Consider the following 25,353-nt stretch of genomic DNA (forward strand, 5'->3'; position numbering starts at 1 on the left):
ACCCTCTAACAGCTTACCTCATAGCATTCACCTAGAACCAGGTGGCTTCTTTTAAAGAACCAAATGTTTCCTGCAAATAAGTAATTTCTTCTGATATTTTAGTACTTTCATCATTAAACCACCATAATTTGATATAAATCTGTTGCCTGGAAATCATCCAGTATAAGCAAGAGTGACATTTATCATACAGTCACTCCTTGTATTTTTGCAATTTCTATTTCAACGAAGTGATACCAGGGCTTCTTCCAAACTGGCAACAGAAAAGAAGCATCAAACAGTTTAAAAGGCTTATCAAACAAATGTAGTAAGACACAGCCATGAAATATACCTAGATAGGAAAAAAAAAATAAGATGTTCTAAGCAGTTCAGACACTTTTCTAATTCCATTAAAAATGTCATCAGAGTTGGACATCTTGTTGTCATTCAGATGTATCACATGAGCTCTAATAGCTACTGCGAGGCTTCAGGGCTTGCCAAGAGCTGTAAGGTACCCATCAGCCACATGCTCTTTGCAAAAGCAGACCTGCAGTTTGTGTCTGGAAGAGAAAAGCTTCTCTTCTCAGAAATTCACTACTAAATTAACTTTTTGGATAATATTCCTTTCGCCCCCCTGAAGAGAGAGAATGAAATCTAAAAGCAACACCTGTCTACGTACGTTAGATTTGCACACTCTCTGTACGCTCAGTTCTGCGACAGAGTGCCTGCAGAAAGCTGGAAATGCTCAGCGATACAAGATCCTGCACGCTCTGCTTTATCTGACTGTGCTGCAGCAACTGTCTGTACACTACCTATCTGCACACAGGAACCATCAAAAGACAGTGTGGTTACTAATAACGTTTCTATTCTGATCAAGGGCTCATGTCCCACACAGTAAGTTAAGCTTACAGATACAAAGAACCACTTAACCGAATCTCATCTGTGGACCATGAATCACTTCTATGAAGAACTGGTAGAGTTTTTCTTTGTAGACTTCCTAACTTTACCTTTAGGAGACTGTTCTATTGTAGCATAGACATTTCAACATGGTCCTTACACAGGGTTTATTATTACACTTAACTTAGTATTATTACACTTAATTTAGTAAACTCAGCAGGATCAGGCTGCTAACTCAGCCGCTGTCCATAATCATCCACAGTGTTTAACGAACCCAGCCTCCAGCAGAGCTTTAACCCCCCGCCAACTCGCACTCTCCCAGGCAATACTTAGGCTATGGTTCAGGGGATAACTCAAGCCATGGCTGTTCCAAATAGAAAGACATGGATAAAGCCAACCTGTTTGCAGAGGGGAGAAGGTTCAGACATATGGACACAAGCCATGCCACATCGGTTACTTTTAGGGCCAGAAAACAAGCCCTTATCCATCTTATTTACTAGTACAGGCATAGTCTAATAGTGCAATGGGCAATCAGAACTGTAGTTGACAGTAATGGCTTTGTGTGCCACCTGCTATATGGAGTTCTTTTTCTTTCATACTATCCGCTGAGTATTCCGTGGAAGCTTTTGATAATAAGTAGGAACCACATTTGTTTTTCAGGAGGCAAGGCCAAAGAATTTCATCAAAAGATAAAGGTCTGCAATGGTCCTCGGACAGTTCACATTCAGCTGAACTGGATTAGCCCCCAGTAAAGTAGTCTCCCACACAGACGAACTTAGTACTGCTCAGTGATCCACACTGCTTTCACCAGCAGGCAAATTTTGTTCTCAGCCTGATAATTTAAAGGTTTAATCCAGCGTGAAAAAATTCTGTTCAATCAGAGGCAGAAATTGGGCTCAAACTCAGTCTTTAATTTGCACTGCTGTACTTGAATATTGTGGTTTTAACTGTAGAAACATATGGATCATTAAATTCTGGCTTGAGACTTCACCAATACCTGGAGAATGAGTTACGGTTGGGCTGTCAAACTCCAATTTCAGATGCATCTCTGAAAACACTCTGAGGTTTTGTGAGCTTAAATAGATCCATCAGTCATGCTTTTAACGCAAGGCTAGTAACCTACTTTATTTTTCCCTTGGGTACATTAAAAACAAGGCAATAAGATAAACATCTCCAGTGGATGTACAAGAGACAGACAAGAAAAAGAATGAAATATAAAATATTTGGACAAGTCCACAATTCAAAGTCAAACTTACCAGAAAAGTTACCAAATTTGGCTAAGCATGAAATGTTAATTATTTTAGTTATTGATTTCATTCAACAATACTAATATACTGTACTTTATTTTAAAACACTTCTGCTTGGACAAAATGAAGTCGTCTTTGAAAATGCCTCATTTATGCTCCAAGACATTTATGAGAGCGGGCAGTACAAGTTTCCAATATGTTATCCAAAGATCCCTTTTATAATAAAACACGCTGGTGAGAGGGCTTATCTTTTCCTCCACTTCCTTTAAATATCCAGGTCTTGTTCTGCCGTCCAATCAGTCAATGAGCCAATGTTGTGGGAAATACAGTGATTGTTTAAATTCTGATGTTTTAGTCAGGATTTTAATTAAGTAAGCCAATTCCCCAGAAGAAAAATAAACTCAATCCACTTGCCATTCTGTGGCAACTGCTCAAAAATTCGGGTTTCAATACCCCGTCACAAATGGATAGCTTCTATTTGTAGAATTCCACCTGAGCTCACACTTGTTTAAGAAGCTACAAATTAGGATAGACTCATTTTTGTGGGGCAGGCAGACATTTTGTTATCTGTAAAAAGAGGAGGAAAGGAGGAATCAACTGTCCATTCTTCTTCTAATCTTGGCCTGAAACAGAGCTAGAGAACTATTCCCAAAGGAAAATGAAAACAAAGCACACAATCCCTGGATAAAAAGAATCAAACCATGAAACAACTGTCAGACTCTTGAAAATTTGACTTCAAAGTAACATGGCAAGTTGGTGTGCGTTTATTACACAGCACACTTGCATGCAGCTTCACTACTTTGCCCTCAGCAGCCAAAGGCACCTTTATAAAATGGTTTCTTCTACAAACATAGAAGACAAAAGACGACAAGAGCTTAAAACTGAATGGCAAACAACAACAGGGTGACTAGGTTCAGATGTGATCAGATCTGACGTAACTGGGCAAAATAGCCCAAGTAAAAAATGCTTAGCACAGCCTTTGGGTCCAACTTTCAATGCTCAGCTTTTGCTGCCGCTTAGCTTTCAAAAGCAAAATGCAAGATGGGTATAAAATACCACCAAATCAGAATTTTGTATTACTGTTAAAAGAAGTATAAATGAGACCAAAAAAAGTCTAGATGCGTTGATTTTATCACTCAGGCAGCACTGCAGCAACACATACAGACTCCTTCATGACATGCAACTTTTAAGAACAGACACCAAGGTCACAGAAACACAAGATGATACTCAAATTCTCCAAAACACAAATTGCTCACTGTCACAGTGGTGAGGTAAAAAATTGCTCCTTGCCTTTGAGTCATTTTATTACTTACTCAGATGTTCCATATCCATGAGAGTAATGAGCTTGTCCTCATTTCTACACACCAATCTTATAGCTATGTCAAGCATAACAAGCAGTAAATCATCACAAAACCACTTAACCAAGTTGTATGATATTTTACACAAGTAAACTCTTTTGGTGAATTCCACGGAACTTAGCGGTCTTTTAAAGGCAAGAAACAGAATCAAAACATAATCAGCCTCAGTAGACAAGTATATGAATATAAAAAGAACAAATGGTTATGCTGTTAAAAAAAATACAGAGATGAAAATTATAAGTAACTTACTGCTATGACTTGGGGAAACAAACTGGAATTCTTATTATTGAGCTTTTATAAGCTTTCTGCTGGGAGTTAAAAAAATTAAAAAAATAATAAATTGAACACCGAGGTAACCACTGGATTCTAATTTAAGTCTGCATAAAACCTGTTTAACATTTAAAAGATGTTTAAAGGAAATTAATAAAGTCATTAAATGAACAATAGTATGATACATTGGGTAAATACTGGATAGAAGGGAAATTGGTAAAATACCTGGAAACTTGAGAGAAAAGGACAGGAAACTGTCATCAGGGCCTGTAATAACAGTATCTGAAGTTAGGTAGGTAGCTGTATAGCAAAAGGAAGTAAAAGTGTTTTCTGGGTAATCAATAGACAGAAATAGCCATGTTTAGACACCAATTTACAGAACTTAGTGGGATGAAATGTCTTTTCTACTCTAATTGTAGAGGAAGCCTAAACACTTAGCTTAGCCTAGATGTCTATTTCACCTATTTAGGTGAAAATTTTATTCCTAAGAGTAAAGTGTTGAGTGAACTGAAGAATGAAAGTTGAAGAGATAAGAGTGAACTGTGTCCTTTCAGTGTATTCATTTTAGGAACTTCTGAAGATGAGTATTTCTATAATGAAAGCTACAAACCATGACAGCAATAATAAACTGAGAAGTGTTTGCACCTCTAAATTTGTTTGTTACGACAAATTACTATCTATAAGATCCAGAGTTTTCTTTCACTTCTCCGAACTCACGTAAAGTCATTTCTAGTTTAAAAGCCCTAGGTGACTGGGTCTTTAAAAAAAAAAAGTTACAGATCACCAATTATGAGAGGTTCAATCCACACAAAATGCCTTCAGTTCGCCTATCTGGACCTTCTTATGCTCATCCCTTACTTCAGCCACATCAGCCCCTAGCCAGCTTTTCTGATATGTTCCAAATGGGAGATGAGCAAATGACCATTTAAATTACTGCCTTCAAGAAATATCCTGGGTCTTCTAGGAGTAAAGTACATGGTTCCAGTGCATAGCAATTACCTCTAAAATATCTCAAAGTTCCCTCAGCAAGATTGTGAAAAGACGTTCATCATTATCCATCTTTCTTTTATTCAACTCTAAATGCAACTTTCAAAAGAAATCTAAGTTTTCAAAAACCAGAAAGTAAGCTGAGCTTACTACAGCAATCTACAGTAACCCAGAGAGCTACATTTCCAAATTTCCTCCCTCTGTTTTCTCAAACATTTTTTGGTAACGACCAGCAGCCCTAGTTCCAAGTCCACTACAATACAAAACAAACATTTGAACCTCCCCACCAATGCATAGCTCTGACCTATGCAAATTCTTGTTCGACCGCAGACATAGCAGTAGATAGCAAGCACAGTAATAAAGTCCTGGGATACTTCAGAATCACCTCCATTAAAAGCTGCATTCACGTGACGTTCATAGGGTTTCAGCAAGAGCAAGCTTTTTTTGCACAACTCAATGCAAGTATCTCAACTCAGTCCATCTCCCACTCGCCTTGCCCTGTCACCTTTCATCCTTGACTCTAACTGGCAGTTGAAAGCTTTTGCAACTAATGTGTAAGAGCTGCCTTTACCTTCAGCTGTTGCTCTTGTGTGGGTGTCCAGAAATCTGACATGTTCTCTACCGTGAAGTGCATAAGCATTTGCTGCACTTCCTCACAATCACCACCAGATAGGGAGAGTGGAAAGTTGGCATGGCGTGAACTCACATTCTTGCAGTTCCTTTCATTGCATTACACTCAAAAAGATGAGCACCCAGGAAGTCAAGATGAACTAACAGTGAGTTAAGTGCAATGCACATGAGCTTTCTCATCTCTAGATCAGTATGGAGCACTGTGTTAACAACTCACCCCACTTTTTCCTAGTAATTATCAATTATATTGTAAGCATTATGGCCAAATGTTATGTGAAAAAATTCTTGCCATTCTTAACATAAATTAAACCTTAAGTATGTCATCCCATTCAGCCTCTTATTACTGAGGCTGAACTCTATATGAAAAAAATTAAAGTGCACCCAACAACTTGTTTGGTAGTCATGCTAACTATTTAAGTAACATTTTTCCACCCAGTTCAGAAACACGTCTGAAGAAAACAAAAAACTTTATATATACTTATAGCTGGAAAAAAACCACACTACAACAATTTTGAAAGTGAGTGAACATCTACTCTGTCTTTCTAGTAAACTAATTGGTACAGAATTGATCAATTAAATTGCCAAGGTTTTCCTTAGCTCTTTATCTTTTTGCAACAAATTTTTAAAGTAACTAACATTAGTATTGTTTTACTGTTTTAGAAGAGCAGAACTGACATCTCAAATTTCTGCCTCCACAATTCCACAATGATATTGCTTGAGGGTGTTTTTTAAATTATTTTAAAATAGATAGGCATCTTCATTAAGTGCAGTGTTTTATTCAAATTCACCTCCCACAGTATATGCACTTACTTCTATATTCACCTGTTTCACATCTTTTTCTTTACAGGAAATTGATTGTACTTCTCATCTCACATATCAGAAAAGCTATGAAGAAAGTAAACTAATGCTTCAGAGATCTTGGCTCAATTTCCTACACTGCTCCATTATAGTGTGATGTCTCAAGATTTTTTTTATTGCACGTGTAATTTTAAGCCTGTGAGAAATCTTACTGGCATCAATGGAGCAGTTCAGTCGTGCGTTCTTTCTGATTTGGGACCTAAGCCTATCTGTACGTAGGTCACACAAACTTGTAGGTATCTTATTTATTTGGACTATAAACACTTTGAGGCCAAAACATTCTCCTTTGCAGTTTGTACTAAAAATAACAACTGACTGTTCGCGTAACAGTAATATTAAATAAATAAATCATAATCTGTTTAATCCCCCTTTGTTGCACTACTCCTGAATTAACCTTTAGGTGTTTTAACTCCCCTGTTCTAATCCTTCATTATATAAGCAATATTATTTCTTCTTTGCTGTTTTCACCTATCACAACCAAAAAAAAAAAATCAGAATAAATCAGAAGGTATTAACAGGAGTCAAAATACTGCTTTGACAGATGGCAATGTCCACATCAAATATCAACTAAGTTCTAGATATGTAACATATACTTATCCAAATAACCAATTTAACATATGAATGTTTCCTTACTGCATGTAAAAATGCGGCTTGTTCTTCTCATAACCAGCAAGTTATATTTTCCTTTGTTTTCCTCCCAATTGAAGCCTGTCTATCCTCAATCAATCATCAGCCATGTCCTCTGGAGTCCCTTGCACACTGAAAAACATATCCATCAATATCAACTGCATGAAATATGATTAAGAGGCTCATTATATGATTCTTCTGAAAAAGTTCTATATAAATTCCCAGAGAAAATGTCACATAACATCAATCACTGATAACTGAGCCTGCAGTAATTCATCTGCTCAATAAAATCTACCTAAATATTGTTTTTTAAGCATTTGCCATGCAAGTAAAATGAATCCTGTAAAATGAAAAGGTCAGCTATCATTCATAGTTTAAGGGAGTATATAGTTAAAGAAAGGAGAAGAAATAAAAGAAAAACTGAGCAGCCAAACACACAATTTTATGCACAGTACCAAAGTTTCATATGTTATGTTAGCAAAGCAAATTCCACCGAACCTTTGGTGTTTCTTTTAGTACATCAGTGTCAGACAGTGATACGTGATTACACAGCCCCTAAGAACTTACCAAATCAATGATACATGCAATGCACTTGACGCATTGCACTGTTAATACAAAAAGATATCACCTTCTTAGTATCTTTAGAAATAAGTAATGAAAATTGAAGTAAAGAGCTACCCTACTCTTTAGAGGACCTAAAGATGTGATATTTTTTCGTGTTTGTATGGTGCACATTTTTTTGGGAGTAACCTGGCAAGAACAAAGTCATTTTCTTGGTTGTAATAATGCACAAGGTCTTCACTCCCAGTCAAAATAAAAAAAAAAAAAAAACAATATAAGCATTTACTGCTAACAAGTTACATTCTTGGCTGAACCTGCATCAATTTGATAGTCAGAGTTTAATAGTCAGCGTAATGTGTCTTTCCCAAATTTCTGCTTAGATGCACAAGCACAATTTAAGACACAAGGAAAAGGACAGATTGTAGCGGTACTACTCATAATGAGTTGCTCCATCATCACTGAAAAGACCTACATTCAGAAGTAGTCTAAGTTGTGCTGTAGAAACAACATAATTCTACAATTTTCATGTGCAACCCCATACCAGAATAAAAAAAAAAATTAACAGTGAACTACTACAGCTACATTAACCTTATTAGTTGCAATATTTCAAAATAAATGAGTCGTCATAGGTGGTTCCAAATACCAAAATTAATGTTTTCATTGTGGCAGAAGCAAGAAAACTGAATTGCAAGGACACTGTCATGCAAAGCACTGCATAAATCCACAGTAATGTACAGTCTGTCCTAACAACAGTCACTCTTAAACAGGCCTGCCTTTTGTAATATAAAGGGAGCAGCATAACAAAAACCAGATTTTTTTTTTCCCCAGCATCTCCAGTCAAGCACAGAAAAGTATGAGTCACATTTGCAAATTTTGGCTTAAATTGGTTTAATGCTTCCCAGTGAGTGCATAAGCCTATTGTTCACGTCCTTTGATGATTTTAGCAAGTCATATCAAAAGCAAGCCCAAAATAAAACTGGAATAAAAGTCAGTTAGCTCTTGAACTAGCACTTTAACTACCACAATATGTTTCATTCAGCGAGGCAAAACCTCTTGTGATTTCTTTTTGCAGGAAAAGCCATGCTCAAAACTGACACCTTTAAGGGGCTTATTTTTAAAAGTATACTTCAAACAATACCATCAAGACAAGTTTCCCACCTCAGTGCATAAAGGCTATAACTAAATAGCTGTACAGCAAGGCCTAATCTTGTGGAATAACACAATCTTAGTTATTATTACAATTAGCTTCTTAAGAAGCCATTTATAGTGGGATGCAAACGTCATTAAACCGACACCCAAATGTTTCAACCAATAGTAAACTACGACAACTATTCTGCAGCTTAGCTGCAAAAGCATACTTGTTATGCAAGAAGCCTAATGTTGAAATTTGAAATGTTGAAATCTGAAATGGTTCATTTTATGAAGGTTTGTACTAGATACTTTTCATATCTGGCCCATTTTTTGAGGGTTTGAATTAGATACCCTTTATATCTTTTAAAACAATCCTATTTTCCATTATGATTATAAATCCTACTTCCCATTAAGATTATAGCATGATTTTGGTAAAGAAGTACCCTTTATTCCCACAAACGGATTTATAAAATTATTTTATACAAAGGCCAAAGAATAAAACCAGCTCACTGACCATTTTTGTTTGGTTTTCCACATCCTCTTACTGATAAAACCTACAAAAGTAATTAAACACTAACAATTTGCTAAATAAAAGAAGAATGACTTGACTAACCAAGCTTGTGTTAATATTGCAGTCATTTGTCACAGTAGCTTTCATCATCAGCTGAGCTCTGCCCTCCATCAGCTATCTCCTCTGGAACAAATGCCTCTATAAAATCATCTCTTCGTTTTATTTTTAGTAGTCTACATTTTACTATGCTCATTTATCCTTTGGCTCTTCCTTCTTGTCCAACAAACCCCCTCCAAACTAACAGACCACGATGACATCAGTTTAATTATTCCCATAAATGCTACAGGCTTGACGCCTACTCCTTCTAGGTTGAAATCTACCTCTGGCAAGGTAGATACTTAAGTGCCAGGTATAAGAGCTTCTGAAAAGGCAGATGGGCATTTCATAAGGTGCCCTAAAATTCAGTGCTCAGCAATAGTAAAAAAAAAAAAAAAAAAAATAATCAAAGCTTAAAAATTGCTAGGCAAGAGAGAACAAAACAGAAACCAATCCTATGCCCATGCAGAAACCTATGCTTTGCCTACTGCTGCATGCAATTCTCTCATCCTCATCTCACAAAAGACATACTAGAGCTGTAAAAGCTTCAGAGAAGGACAAAAAGCATCATCAAGCATATGGAATAGCTTCCATTTCAGTAGCATCTGAATAAATTCACAACCTGGAAAGCAGATGATTGAGTGCCATGAGAAGAATACGTAGGAATTGATGGTTTCTTGTCTTTTCCAATAAAAGAAGCAGAAGTGAAACTGTTGGAAGTCAGATTCAGAACAAACAAAAAGTAGTTGTTCACTCAACAGGCAGTGGGCCACCTTGTTAGAGCACACAGTGGATGAGAAATCTTACACAGGTTCAATGAGAAAGAGGGTAAAAGCTTGGGTGAGAGACCTCTTTAGTATTGCTGAATGGACAGGAATCTCACCCTGCTCAGGAAATGCCCCTGAGCTGAAACCATCTGGGGAATTCTCAGGGACATACCACATACATTTAGCCTGGTTTTACTCTTTTTATCCAGGTATCACAAACAGCTACTGTTAAAGCAACTAGTCAATGATCCACCACAGTGTGGCCATTCTTACGTTCTCATCCAATGCTGTTAAGGGCATCTACCTCTTTTGAGGCACTACCTATTAAGTAGTAGATAGAAAAGCAGTTTAATTAATTTGTCACTTGCACATTAGGTCATCCAGTAAGAATGGATTGAGAATTAGAGAGGTTTTAGATGTCTTAGTTTGAAAACAGGTTGACTTAGGCAGATTAACTCCTACTGAAGATAAGTAACCAGCAGCATTTTACAAAGATGTCCAGGACAGTCGAACATAGAGGTTCCACTTCTTAAATCCAGGCTTTTACCAGATGAAGGCCTACAATGATGTAAATGCAACTAGCCAACATCACAGTTCAATCTACTAAGAGGAAGTTGTTAGCAGGGTGTAAAAAAATGGCACTGTTGGCAATGAAGCAACTGAAGAATTTGTTTAAAGAAAGATACTTCCTCTAAAACTTCCAACAAGCATGAGATGCAATGCAAGAGTCAAAAGTACGTGCATTGTGATGGGCTTCTTTTACAAATGAAGGGGAGCGCAAGAAACCCTGAGGGAGCATCCAAAAGAAAAATAGTTATTTCAATAGTGTTAAAACATCCTAACACTAGCTATATGTAAAAGTGCAACACATAGATCATGTTTTTAGCTCTTCAGCAGTCTTGCCTCTGTCTTTGGATACTTTTCACGTTATTAAAATGGTATGTGAGTCCTACTCACTGAAGCTAGAAGTGACACGCTGCCCAAATAATTCATTCAGGTGGTTGGAGTAAGAAGGTGTTTTCAGCTTCACTACGCCCACAGAGTAATTTCTCCTGAGGTTGTGTAGGACGATACTGATGGATACTGCAAAATATAGAAGTGTCTACTGCATCCAACAATGTTCTAAAATATAAGACTTCACCAGACTACATATAGGAGAAAACAGGTGCAAAACACACCTCTACCACAGGCCTGCCCCAAGAAATTGGCTTTCCATGGGCAGACACTTAGCAACACAGAAATTGCAGCTGAGCCCAGCCCAGCTTCAGAACATTTGCTATAGCAGCACTGCAAAATCAAACTGAGGTAGCCTGGAGAAAGCAAAAACAGATGGCAAAGAAAACTGGCAATTACAGCAACACGGCTGCAATGACTCCTTTCTGTCCTGCTTTTAAACTGAGAAAATGCTTCAACTAAATAGTAATCAAACACCACTTGTTGTTATAACACTAATTTAATTAGAGACAATGAGCCACAGTCTCCTATGACCTATCTCACTAACCGCAGAGCTGATTCTGCCATACTTACACATGGTGCATTCACTTGCCATACAGGGACTTCAAAAAAGAAAAAGAAAAAAATAATCAAGAAAATAACTCAGAGAATCAGACACCATATTGTCTATCATCCAGCAGTGGCAGAATTGCAATTAATTCATTTACATACTCTGAGAATTGCAACAGAAACATATTTACACTGACAGCATAACAACTGCTGGGAATTTGAAAACAAAATTCAGAAAAGACCAGATTCTTGTAAGTGTTTTTGATAGCACACATATTGCTGTGGGAATTCTGTCTGCAGCAAAGGAAAATTGCTTCAGAGCCTCACAGAATAAAAAAACATTAATTGCAAAGATAAGGATGAACAAAGTAAAGTAACCCAGGCAGACTCCCTTACTTTGTCCACTTTGAAAGAATATTAAAATATTTATTTAGAAAGCTTTAAAACATTTGCAAGCCATTTTTGAGTATATTTCAGAAGTAAAAACGTTTGTTCAGTTAAACATTAGAAAGGCTTTTATACAACAAGCCACTTCACAACTGCCCATGCTACATTACTTCCAACAGTTTGATTAAACTTAGTAAAGCTATTGACAATGCCTATATCAAACAATATTTTAAGTGAAGGAGTGTGCTGTTTCCTTGACATTCAACTGTAATGGGATTGCTAAATAATTAGCAAAAAACCCTCTATTTCTGTTTAAAACTTTGTTATTATGCAAGGAGGACAATTTTTCAGAAAACCCTCATATTTTTTCTAGGCCTCCTCTTATTTTAGGCAATTTTTTTTTCCAATGAGAAGCAATCAGCATTGAGTTCTTATTTCTCAACCAGGGGTGTATAAGCAACACATTCACAACACCAGACGCTACTATGAATCTTCAAAAATCTTCTGCGTTGTTGGAATCACCCAGAACCATGTGTATTGGGCCACATTAAAATATAGTACTAATATATATAGTACTAAACAGTTAGTCAGTATGCTGAAATACCCCTTAGATTTCTTACAGCATCATTGTATGGTAGTGAACATTACGAGGTCAATAATTGCAAGCCTGGAACCACTACTAAGACCATATTCCTTCCCAAGTTTGCAGTTAGTATACTTACATAGGAAGAAGGGCGGGGGGGGGGGGGGGGGGGACGGGACCAAACCCCACAACACAAGAGATTCAAAAGACGGTTAAGAAGGGGAGAAAATAGTTTTATCTCAGTATCAAACATTTTTAAAAGATGCATCTTTATCAAGGTTCTTAGACAAGAAAACTGGTGGTGTGACAGTAAATGAGAATACTGTATCTTGTTCTGAAGTTTTGTAGGGCGATTGGGAACTGCTTCTGAGTTACGGCATTGATAACAGAGAACGGCACGGACAACATTAATTAGTACAGCAAAGACAAGAAATGAACTATTTCTCAACCTACACAGGAAGCTACAAGTGAGAGTAAGAGCGTCTTTTGGCACAGAAGTCTCAGTAATGACTAGATGTTACTAGAATAGAGTTGATTTGGTCCAATGGAAAGAACTAACATTTTTAAATATTATCTGGAAAGACAATTTCTAAGTAGCATCATTTCCAGGGTACAATAGCAGGGAAAATACCGTTCATTTGGTACACGCACATCAATGGTAAAATAGTGAAAAGCAAAACCACATTATACGACAAAAGTAGCACGTAATTCTGATTTCTCTGAACTAGGTCCTTAGATCTATCCTTAAGCCACGTTAGGGAGAGCCTTTTCCTCTTTATGATTCACGTAACAAGGCCCCAAAAGCTATTTGCATCATGCAGTCTTTCATACCTCAGGGATTTGTTTATAAAAAATAATTCTCTAACCTTATCAAGAAACAATGCAATATATTGCAAAATATGAAAAATCAGCAATGTTGTGTACACACAAAGAAATTATCAGTTGACAGGGAGGAAAGACAGCACAAAAACACCCTGCAAATAAACTGCTTAAGAATCAACTGTGACAGTTATAAGTACAAAGTCTGCATGCAAAATTAATATGTACTAGCTCATTTCAGAGAAGAAAGGTTCTTCTAAGAACTGAACATGCTCATTGTGGAAAAAAATCTGAATATTATTGATTACAGATTACATGGAAAATCTACCTTTTTTTTTTTTTTGAGGAAGATCAAAGTCCGGTGACTATGAACCCACGCAAATGAAAAATAAGGGAGGAGGAGTTGTTCAGACTGGAAAACCAATGCATTTTGTACAAGAAAATCTTGAGGTTATATAATCAGCTGCCAACACTGTAAATGCCTACTAATGAAGTCATGCAGTAACATTTCATTTTGCTCCGGGGGGGGGGGGGGCGGCGGGAAGAAGAAGAATCTTTTAATTGGAAATCACTTAGCCTGCTAGAGCTATCACAATGCACACATACTCACTAAATCAACTGCCTTGTCTCACTGCAATTGACTGAGAAAAATAGCAAATTACAGCATGTCATACGGAAAAGTTTGCCTAAAACGTTGTTTGTCGCTTTAAAAAGAATTCATAAAAATACATATGTTTACAACTCTTTCTATGAGTCTTTTATGGAATGGAGCTTACTATTGATTGTATTCTGTAGCTCATTTTGAAATAAGAGGTCCTTCAGGAGACACTGAACCAAAAACAAATTGAAAACCCTAATTTTCACGTGTCTAATCTTGCGATTTAAGTCTGTATTTTTAATGCAGTCTTTCTATGCAGTTTCCCAAGGTTTTTTTTTTTCTTAAAGAAAACAAGCACGGCATTTTGGTGTACAAATGTAACAAGCTCCCAAATCAGGTGCTATGCTTAGGATTTAAATTCCAGTGTTTCAGCACAGCTGGAACTGTAAGACTAACCATACCAACTGGAAGAAGGGATGGCTGTTACCCTAGAAGGCTGGCCCTTAGTATTTTCCTGAAGCTCAGATCTCTGGCTTGTCTTCGAAAAACAAATGAAGATTTTACTCCAGACTGCAACCCCAAAGAAAAACTCATAAGGCAACCTCTGTTTGACCTTCTCCACTCTTCCACATACGATGGCTCCGATTCCCTCAGTCTGTAATATGACACATATTTAGTTATCCTTCTGAAGTATTACTAAACTTTTCTTTGCAGTAAAAGAAATAAGTAAGTGGCAATTTGAAAAAAATATGCGGCTCAGCTGACCTGTTATTCTCATTAAGAAAACACTACAATTTCAGAAGTAGCTCCATCAAAATCAAAATAGACACAGAACATGTAGAAAACTGTAAAAGGGCTCTGCAGAAAGCAAATACCCAGTCCCTTGTACGAGCGGTTTTCAAGAGTAACAAAAAAAACCACGACAACAACAAAAAAAATCATGCTGATTCATTCTGATAGAACCCTGTGTAGAATTGAACATATTTCTGGAGTAATCTGGGAGATCGTAAGAACTGGATGACAGCCTCTCCAGACAGAGCTGAAGGTAGGCTGCTATATTAATCAAATCTATGAGCCATAGAAACCAGAAGCTACAGTAGGCGAGTTCTTTGTCTCACACTGATGTATAGTGTTGTCATCTCAGTTTTATCCAAGGCAACTCCAACATCTGATGTTCCCAAAATCCAGTCCACTGCAGTCCTGCACTTACATCTTGCAAAAATTGGTGAAAGGTAAATTTCCCATGGCAATGACTTCTTCATAGATGACTTCAGGGTTAGAAAATTGGCAAGGTTCGTCCAAGAATTCCTCCAAGAAAATCCAGGAAAAACTAAGGGTAGAAATCATCTTATATAATACTAAGAGCTAAGTTTGAAGCATGTGAGTCTAGTCTTTGTGACCAGTGAAGAGAGATCTGGCACTTCCAGATGGTCATTTACTTCATTCTAAATATATCTTCTATACTCCTCTATCATCCTCTGGAAATGCCTTCGCTGGCTCTGAATGAGGCTTGGTGTCATTCCCCTAAGTCTTAGAAAATGAATACTCGGGTAGCGCAAGTTAGGCAAAATCCCCCTAGATATAAAACCATTAATCATCTCAGTTTAAATACAAGACATTATTACTTTTTAATCAACTCTTGCTTTTTCTGAATTATTAGAATTAGAAACACAGCATATAGTAACTTTTTTGCCATCTTCCTACAGAACATAAATCTCATTTCACAATTTTCTAAAAAAGCTTTTTGCCCTTTATTAATAGAAACTGTTTGACTGATTTCAGAAAGCACGAGTTCCATATTTATAGCCAATACCTAAAGTCTGAAGAATATGTCCTACCAAATTATAACAATTTTGAGGTAGATCAAATTACTAAATGCTGCACAGATCAGTCTCACAGTATTTTTTTTTAATAGAAAAAAAATTTACATGTCAATTAGCAATATGACCTATTGTAAAACTGTTTTTTCCCTTTTCCACAGGGCATTAAGATTTTAATTTGCAATAACTGTCCAGCAAATACCAAGCAACTCAATTGGAAATAACAGGGTGAGTCACAGTGCCCCACATCCCCAGGTTGATCAATAAGTGACCAAGGTAGAAGCTGTTCCTACCACGCTGCTTGAACACTGGGTACAGCTGCCCACACTATGATGTTTCTATGCGCAGGGTACAATGAGCTCTGGAAGGAATGTATGTCACAGGTGCAGAAGAATGATATGGCAGCTTATTAAAATATTTCAATCAAGCCAGAACAGCAGCCCTGCAGTATATCTATCATCAACAAGTATATATAGCACTTGCTAGAGGTAGAGAGCTCCTAAATCCCTCTCTGTGCACTGGGGCAAAAGGAAAAAAAGTGCTAAGCAACCTGTGTTGGCCAGGGCATCATGACAAAGCAACATTAGCAGCTATGGCAGTACAAAGTCGGCAGTAGCAGAACACATAAGCATGCAGACAATCTCAAAAAAATGAGCAATCAATTGGCTCAATATCATCACAGTGAAAGTAACATCAAGGTTAACAATATTTCTTAAACACATAGAATAAATTAAGTCTCAATTCTAACCAAAAGAGAAAGCACTTGACAGGAACATAAAAATTCTGCTCAGGTAATTAAGAACAGTTGTGATTCACTGTATTACTATTACAACAAAACAAAAAGGTCACCATAAAGAAGTTCATAGTACTAAATTATGGCACAGGTAAAATATTAAATAAACTTACTTTGTTAGAGAAAACAGATCTTTAAATTAATTTCAGCTTCAGTCTCTGAATAACAACAGGATGACTCATACTTAAATCCACCAGTCAACTAAACAGCTACAGTCCAACATTTTGAACAGGTACATTATAATGAAGGTTAGTAGAATTGCTTCCTATGAAGAATGTTCTTCCTATTAGAGAACTCAATTTTTCAGTTGCTCTAATTGTAGCACCTGGCTTCAATTTTCCATGCTGAGTGTCTGAATTAGATTTCCTGGGGTAACTTTTAATCTTTACATTTTGGAAACACTTGTTTCTGAAAATAAGTTTTCTTATGCTTTAAAAATTACTATGGCCTCCTCTTTGAGAGCAACCATTTACATCCCTATAAAAAAATCCACTTTCAAGCTGGCTTAAGTTGCATTTATTAATATTTACGTTCTCTCTCCCCATCCTTCCATGCTCTAATCACAACTGTCTCAAAAGTCTGCATTCTACAGAAAAAATCTCCTACTTTCTGACTTTACCGGGGCATAAGATCCACAGAAAGATGTATACTGCCTATCACTATTGCAGGGGTGAGAAGACTAATCATAAATAACGATAAAAAAAAATTAATTATGTTCTTAACATTTCTTTCCTGTGACATGTATGTGGATATTTAATGTTGCATACTCTAGTGAATGTGCAATAATCCTGAATTTTCTATAGGCTCAAATTTAAAGCTTGTTCAGTATGATATCTATAACCATCCCCCCACACACCCACCCCCAGGGTAATTTTTAATATTATTATAAGAAAAGAAAAAAATCTTTGGACTTACTCGGAAGTAGTCACTGCATGCTGCCAAGACTGCTTTATGTGCATGGAATTTCTGCTCTTCAGCAATAAGGGTGATATCGCAAAGTACGCCATCGCTTCTTTGTTGGTTCAGGGCTGCCAGGACAGCATCGTTATGGGAGCTGGACTGACAAAGCCTCTGACCTGTCAGCATTTCCTGAACACTGAGAGGGGAAAGGGGAAAGATTTTGTCCAAAAAATGTAGGAAACAAGCAGATTTTGTCAGAAATATAGAAGAACTTTTTCTAAGACAAGATTGATAATTCTTGGAAAGAAGAAAAAGTCACAAACCTTGTCAGGCAAAAATGTTTATATGGTGTAGACATCACAAGAACAGCTCAGTATAACAACGCATTATGAAGCTTGATTATATACTCAAATTTAAAACTCTCAACTGTTCTGATTTTCATGTGCTGCACTGGAAATCAGCTGGACTCAGAGGATTAATTCAGAATAATTTTAGAATTAAGTGAGAAGAATAAAGGGCCTAGGTCAATGGAGTGACAGCAAACTTTAAGTGGCTCAAACTGAAGCATTAGTGGAAAGGAATATGCATGTATGTATGTACGTACATATGTACGTAACGAGTCCTACTAAAAAGAACAAACACTTGTCGTCTTAGGTGGCCTGATACTGCATTACTGAATGTTTGCAGACCATTTCAGGTCATTCACATTTATGAAGGGCTCTGGGGTTTGGTTGTTTTTAAAATGCTGAGGTCTTCCACCACATCTGAATATCACCTCGTATGAATACAAGATTTCCATGTCAGCTAGCCTAGGATTGTCTGATTGCAGTTTCCTTTGCTACAGCAGAAGGAAGAGACAATATAGCTGTAGATGCAAACAAAAACAAAGAAAAAAAAAATCTGCAAATCCTCTTTGGCACAAAACAATGCATTTATTTAAAATCTGTGACTACCCCAATTTATATTGCCTGAGAATCAAGGTCTTTATAGAAGGTGAATTTACAGAGAGTCATTCAGGAGTAAATCAAAGCAAAGGCATATTTTTAAATTTATTTTTTTTATTAAGGGGTAAACAAGCTATGGTCTTTCCACTACTATCATGTAATTCACTCCACACACATGCTATGCAGCAGCTCTGTGTGCTACATTTTCCTTCCCAGTCGGCACAAGCTCTCTATCCTGCATATCCCACAATCCTGCACCTTGGGCATCCATAAAGTAACGCAGACCTGCCTTGCAAACCAGTTGCTCTTTTAAAAAAAGTCAAGAGCTCATCTTTTAAAAAGACAAGAGCTAATACATTACTTCTAGAAGAAGGATGGACAAAATGGAGTTACACAGGAATAACCTGTATCTGAATTTCACCCCCTCCTTAATAGTTTAGGTTTCACACAAGGATATTAAAAAAAAAAAAAAAAGACAAACTAATAAAACTGTATTTTTTTTCTCCAACCTTCATCAACAGCAATAACGAATCTGAAATCAAAGGCTAACCACCAGTTTTATTACTGATTCCTGGAGAACTGCAGGATACAGTCTGCTCACTCTGGTTCCCCCTTAAAAACCGGGAAGAACATGGGGAGTTCGGGGCAGATTTTTAGTGCATTTTGTCGTTTTTTTTTTTCCTAAGGGAACTGAGAACATTAAGAAAACAAAAAAAAAAAAAGACGATAACTTGTGCAAGTACAATAAACTAGTTATACCTAGAGCTGATTTCTCTTGATTCCTGTTTTTATTAGCTTCCCTCCAATATTGTGACCCAAGCCCTTCATTCCTTTTGCTTTTCTCACAAACATCCAGAGGTGATTTTCCACAAGAAAAGGACTATTGCATTCAACGGAAAACAGACCAGAGGAACAAGGCACAAAGGTAATTTTTGTGGGGATTTTTTTTTATATATATACACACAGAAAGTAAGGCATCTGTGGTTTTAAACTGAGCTCTGTCATAATCCTTTTTTCAATTCAATGACCAAAATAAAAAAATCAGTTGCCTGTAACTCTTGTGTTAACAACATATGAAGAACATATATAGATGCAAGGCAACTTAACTGGAATTTATGAATGAAAAAGCACTGATTCATGAAACACAACATGGCCACTTTGTAGTGATATTTGTCAGTTGATATACTCAGTAGCTAAAAAATGCAAGGAATTCCTGATTCTCTTCTGCTGGAATCTTGAGGAATCTATTCCTCAAGAAGGAGGAATAGAACAGGAATGATATGATGCCCCAGTAATAACAGGTAGATCTCTGAGCTCTCAGATCAGCCCATGAGTGTTAACTACTCTGTAAAACAAAACAACTACCAGCGTACCAGACTAGTGCAGAGTTCTGTAGAAAAGCAACTAGGTTAATAAATTCTGCTGAGTGTTCTGTCTCAAAGTGCTCCCAGAAAATAATTATAAATATCAAATTCTCTGATGAGACAATAGAAAACATGAATAAATAAGAAAGGCTGGACTGGCAAGTGCATATAGATGATTAAGACTCTATCAGAGGGAAAGAGATAGAACGTGAGACTCCAGAAGGCAGGAAGATGACGTTGGAGATGATGCTTTGAAGGCATTTCAAAGAACTGGAAGAATGATCTAGACAAGCTGGACCGATGGGCCAAGGCCAACGGTATGAAGTTCAACAAGGCCAAGTGCCGGGTCCTGCACTTGGGTCACAACAACCCCACGCAGCTCTACAGGCTTGGGGAAGAGCGGCTGGAGAGCTGCCCGGCAGAAGAGGACCTGGGGGTGTTGGCAGAGGACTGAATATGAGCCAGCAGTGTGTCCAGCTGGCCAAGAAGGCCAATAGGATCCTAGCCTGTATCAGGAATATTGTGGCCAGCAGGACTAAGGAATTGATCATCCCCCTCTACTCGGCACTGGTGGGGCCCCAACTCGAATACAGTGTTCAGTCTTGGTTCCCTCACTACAAGACAGACAACGAGGTGCTGGATCATGTCCAGAGAAGGGCAACGAAGCTGGTGAGGGGTCTGGAGCACAAGCCTTATGAGGAGCGGCTGAGGGAGCTGGGGTTGTTTAGCCTGGAGAAAAGGAGGCTGAAGGGAGACCTTATTGGTCTCTACAACTACCTGAAAGGAGGGTGTAGTGAGGTGGGTGTTGGTCTCTTCCCCCAGGTAGCAAGCAAGGACAAGAGGAAATAGCCTCAAGTTGCACTGGGGAAGGTTTAGATCGGATATTAGAAAAATGTCTTCACAGAAAGGGTTATCAAGCATTGGAACACGCTGCCCAGGGAAATGGGTGAGTCACCATCCCTGGCATTATTTAAAACACGTGCAGATGTGGTACTTAGGGACATGGCTTAGTGGTAGACTTGGCAGTGCTAGGTTGGACTTGATGATCTTAAAGGTCTTTTCCAACCTAAACATTTCTATAATTCTATGATAAGTGGCAACAAGAAGGCAATATTTTGCAGATAATAACATGGGTATGTATGAAATAATACCAGAATAATAATTTCACTTTTCTACTATCTGTTGACTGATGCTTTGGTAAACATCATCCTAAATGTGAATGATTTCATACATGCTACCAAGTACTGTACCTCAGGCACCTCTCAGACGGCATCTTTCAGTTTTGTTCTTCTGAATATCAAAGCTTATAGTCCCGTAGAGAAAGCAGCATACATTCCAGCTAGAAAGAGAGAGAGAGGAACATTAAAATTCAAAGCATACACAGCCTTAGCCTTAAAGATCAATACTTTCAGGATGTGTAATTCAAAAGCAACTTTCTTCAATTCTTCTATTGCCGAAAGACATACCACATAGATTAAGCGCACATGAAATTTTATTGGCCAGATTGAGTATAGCCCAAAAGGGGTCTTTCCTCTAGTCTTTTCTAAAAATTCCCATCCCATAATCTGTACTTCCTGTATCTACTGCCCTTGAGGCATGCCTCCTTTCTGCTAACTCAGGGACACATATTATTTCAATAGGGTGGAAGAGGGTGAGGGAAATATCTTCCTAAAAATCCCCAATTTGAAGAGTAGGCCAGCAGCGTCTACTGGTGTTTGCTTACCTCCTTCAATAACATACAGCTATAAAAAAACCTTACATCTTTCACAGTGTAATCTCACAGGCCTGTCCAGGTTATAAAAGCTTTGCCTTACCTGAACTCATGCTTTGACTATATTAATTTTTCCTAAAGACTCAATTTGTCAGGGCAGAGGGGAGAGGTTTACTGTATAACCCAAAAGGCAGCTCCCGCTTCCCCCAGAGCAACATTCTTGATTGATTAATCACTGCTATGACCAAGTACCACTGTCAACCTGAATATAAAAAAATATTCTGGCAAATACAAACAGTACAGTAGATACAAGCAATATGATCAGATTTATAAACTCTATACCTTTCTTAAAAGGCAAAATATTAAAGTGACCGTATAAATTAACCTAAGCTGCTCAATGACTACTGAAAGTTGCTTTTTGTAACAAAAAGGATAAAGGATGTTGTAACAGATAGTTATTCCCCAAAAGCTGTCCCACCATTACAGATTTTAAACTAATCTCCCAGTAACTGAATAAGGTGACAGAACTTTTCCATCTCTGTTGGTTGCCAGTGTGCCCCTCTAAAAACAGTAATCTGTAATAAAAGTGGGGTTTTTTTCTGCTCTCCAATTAAAATGATGCCCCATTCCAGGTGCTGTCAGAGGCTTCTATTGAAATCAGTGCTGAAACACCACGAACACCTTTTTGTAGTGTTACTAATTAAACAAACAGAAGTACAAGTGATCCAGTTCTTTGCTTATATTAATTTGTTCTAAATTTTGTCCCTTACTCTTACACTGACTGGCAGTTTTACTTTGAAAGCCACTACACTAATTTCAGGGAGGCAGCAATGGGTAGTATGTGAAGGCAGAATTAAGCCCTTGGTCATTCCCCAGATAACAAACATGCAAGCAACCTGCAAGAAAGGACAATTAATCATTTTCCTGTTCTCCTGATTTACAGTTCTTCATACTACAGACAAAATTACAGTTCCTACTTGCCAGAGAGGCACAGTGACATCTACCTTTCTGCAACTGCTATCATCTGCACCACAGCAGTGGAAGGACCAAGTAGAACCATATAAGAGTTTGGAATTTTGGAGGCTGTTAACTTTGTTTAGCTGGATTTTCTTGAAGACAATAGAAGAAATGCTCCTGAGAATTCCTTGTAGATCTTAAGTCCTTACTCCAAAGCACAGAAGGAGTTACAGCCACGCAGTTCAGAGAGAACTGTGTGTTTGTACACTACTCTGGCTGCTTATTTAAACCATACATGGATCATTTAACGTAACTCAGTGACAATGAAGTGTTACAGTTCAGCAAAATTTGAAGAATGGAAATGTTTTCATATTTTCCCCCTTTTCCCAAAAGGCTATAATGCTGAGCAAGTGGGTGAGGTCATTGAGAACTTATGCCCATGGTTCAGCTGGATGCTCAGCAAGTTGTTACGCAGTCCTTCCCAATGATGGTTTCAGAACATTTCACTCTCGCCATCAACTCGGTTTCTAGTTATATTAGGACAAGTCACTTTATCCTTCAAGAGATGGAAAAACACAGCATATTAAGTTAGTGGTCCAGATGCTGGCAACTAATGAAGCAAACATATTTCCTGATCAATGTACCTGCTATTGTATACAGGGAGCTATGCAACATTTCAGTGGTTGGAACGGGCTTCTAGTTCAGACTCTGCATTTATTAGTATCAAAAGGAGAGACTCAACAGTTAACTTGACTGGTATATACAAAAGTTTTAACTAGGTCCTTAAATGGCCTCTGTCCTATGCCAGAACTGCTAATCCATAACTATTACACCACTACAACATCCATATAAATCCCAGCATTACTCATACTGGCAACAAAGAATTCTAAACAAAAAATTCCTTACTCCACCACAGTTGTGAATATGGACATCAAAATCAAAGGTTTGAACTCTGCTGTTTGGAGAGACAGAGGCCAGAAGCAATGCACCTCAGACATACAGAATTCTTTCTATCATAAACCAATGCATTACAAACAGAAAACAGGAATACTACTTAAGCAGGTGCCTGAGCATTCAGCTAAAGCAAATGAGAACTTTTACAATAATCAAGTCCATGCAGATATACTTATCAGATATTCTGATAAAATACATAATACGTAATATATAAAATATGGTATATACATATATAAAAATATATGTATACAAGACACCTGCATAAGAACCAAGAACATAGCTTATTAGTTTTCTAGCCACTGTCTAAGTCTAAAGCAATCCACCCAGATGTCACGTCTGAACAAAGTTACTTTTTTCAGTCTCAGGGGATCAGAACTTAACACTTTCTGAAGAATGAAGGTGAAAAAGCCATTCTTCTCCTAGGAATTCAAGTTTCAGAATAGGGGGGGGGGGGGGGGAAATCAAACAGCTTGATAGCATTTTCAAGGGGGTTTTCATCAAGGTTTGCAAAAGATATCTAGGATATGCTGCCTTGGTTTTCTCCACATTGTTGGACTTTATTTCACGCCATTCTGCAATCAGATCCAGAGGCACCTCAAAACACGGGCCTAACTGGGCCCTTGCGTGCACACAGACCAGTAAGGACTTTCTCTCTACTTCTGTCCCTCTCATGATCCAGAGTCAGCACTAGCAGAAATACAGGTCAATAAACTGTTAAACTTCTCGATCAAATCACCCTGAATTTCAGCAGGCCCACCCTCCTTCCTACTCATTACGGCACTGTAGAAAGAAGTATTCTTGTAATAATGAACTCCCCTGAAACCAGTAAAGCCCAATTCACATTTTATAAACGTGCGTAGGAAACTTTAATCCCTTTTTCTGCCTTGTCTTCTCCAATCTGCCAATTTTTTTTAAGACGAGAAACGGCCAACAGTCCTATGTTGCTGGCTGCAACTAGGAAATCCTATGCCAGCCAAAGACTGGTAAGGAAGAAACACAAGCCTCCTCTGACCTTTTTAAGAGGTCCAAACTCTCTGGCCCACAAAAAAACTGCAAGCAGCAGCGAAAGCAAACAGGAGAAGGGCCAAGACCTGGATGGAAAAGTGTTCCTTATAAAATGATTAAGGCATATGTTTCACAGAATTAACAAAACATCCGAACAGTCCCATACTGAGTTCAATGGTTTGCCCTGACAAATCGATCTTTCCTAAATTTTATCATATGCCCTTTCTTCTCCTGCTTCGCTTTTTATTTTTAAATCTACATCACATATATAAGAATATTACAAGAATGTGTAAATCATTTAATCAATACTGCACTGATTTTGTTTAGCAATATTGAATTACTTAATGCAGCTCAAAATTTTCAATAATTGGAAATTGATGTATTTATTTACTCTTATTAAAAGAATTAAAAAAAAAAAAAAAGGCACTTCCACCTGTTGCGTGGATGTGCTGTGCCAGGACAGTTCCGAAATCCTTTGTACCAAGAACTTCTTTATGTTTCAGATAGCTGGATCCATCTTTATGTAAACTAACTTTCATTGGTACATAAGGAAACTCTTTGCTTTAGAATGTTTAAGACATACTATTGTCTTTCTAGTGAACTACTTTAAGTAATTAAATCGGTTTAAAAGATTAATTTATAAATTTAAGGATAAGACTTTTGGTTTAAATGGAAAAACTTTAATTCCAGCTAAATCCTTCTGTTCTAGTGAAATACTCCATTGTGCTGGAGATTAACAGGAAAAATATAGGCCAAACAGAAAACACTCACTAGATTTTAGGTTTGCGATACACGCTAAATTTGGCATAAAACGTTTTCCCATACTATTTCTTCTTCTTACAAGTTTACGATAAAGATCAGTAACCAGTGATCTCATTATATTTTACAACTAACTTTTATTTTCTTATTGCTTCATTAGTTTGTCCACATCCTAGAAAAGGGCAAACAAAAAAACCTAGTAATGATCCGGTTAGTGCTGAAACAATATAACAATAATTTGGGGGAGGATGAGGGGAGACCAGTAGTTTTCCACAAAAAAAACAGTATATCTAAGGATTTCAAAAATAAGCAATTCAAAAGAAATCACTGTCCGTGCAAA

The 25,353-nt window shown here is 37.5% G+C and overlaps 1 protein-coding gene across 2 annotated transcripts in view; it reads right to left on the reverse strand.

The window, feature by feature from the left end:
* The window catches only part of KLHL32 (kelch like family member 32), a 130,172-nt gene that overhangs the window by 76,948 nt on the left and 27,871 nt on the right, over positions 1-25,353 (reverse strand). Inside the window, exons 2-3 of one of the 2 annotated variants that reach the window (XM_054196991.1) lie at positions 20,878-20,966; positions 17,335-17,515 (exon numbers count right to left, since the gene is read on the reverse strand). In XM_054196991.1, the coding sequence (XP_054052966.1) occupies positions 17,335-17,515; positions 20,878-20,900 (204 nt within the window). In that variant the 5' untranslated portion in view covers positions 20,901-20,966. Of the gene's footprint in view, positions 1-6,856; positions 7,107-17,334; positions 17,516-20,877; positions 20,967-25,353 lie in introns of those variants that run through there. The other variant, XM_054196992.1, reaches the window with a different exon arrangement.

Source organism: Rissa tridactyla, chromosome 3 (genome assembly GCF_028500815.1).
Source record: "Rissa tridactyla isolate bRisTri1 chromosome 3, bRisTri1.patW.cur.20221130, whole genome shotgun sequence".
Taxonomy (NCBI): Eukaryota; Metazoa; Chordata; class Aves; order Charadriiformes; family Laridae; genus Rissa; species Rissa tridactyla.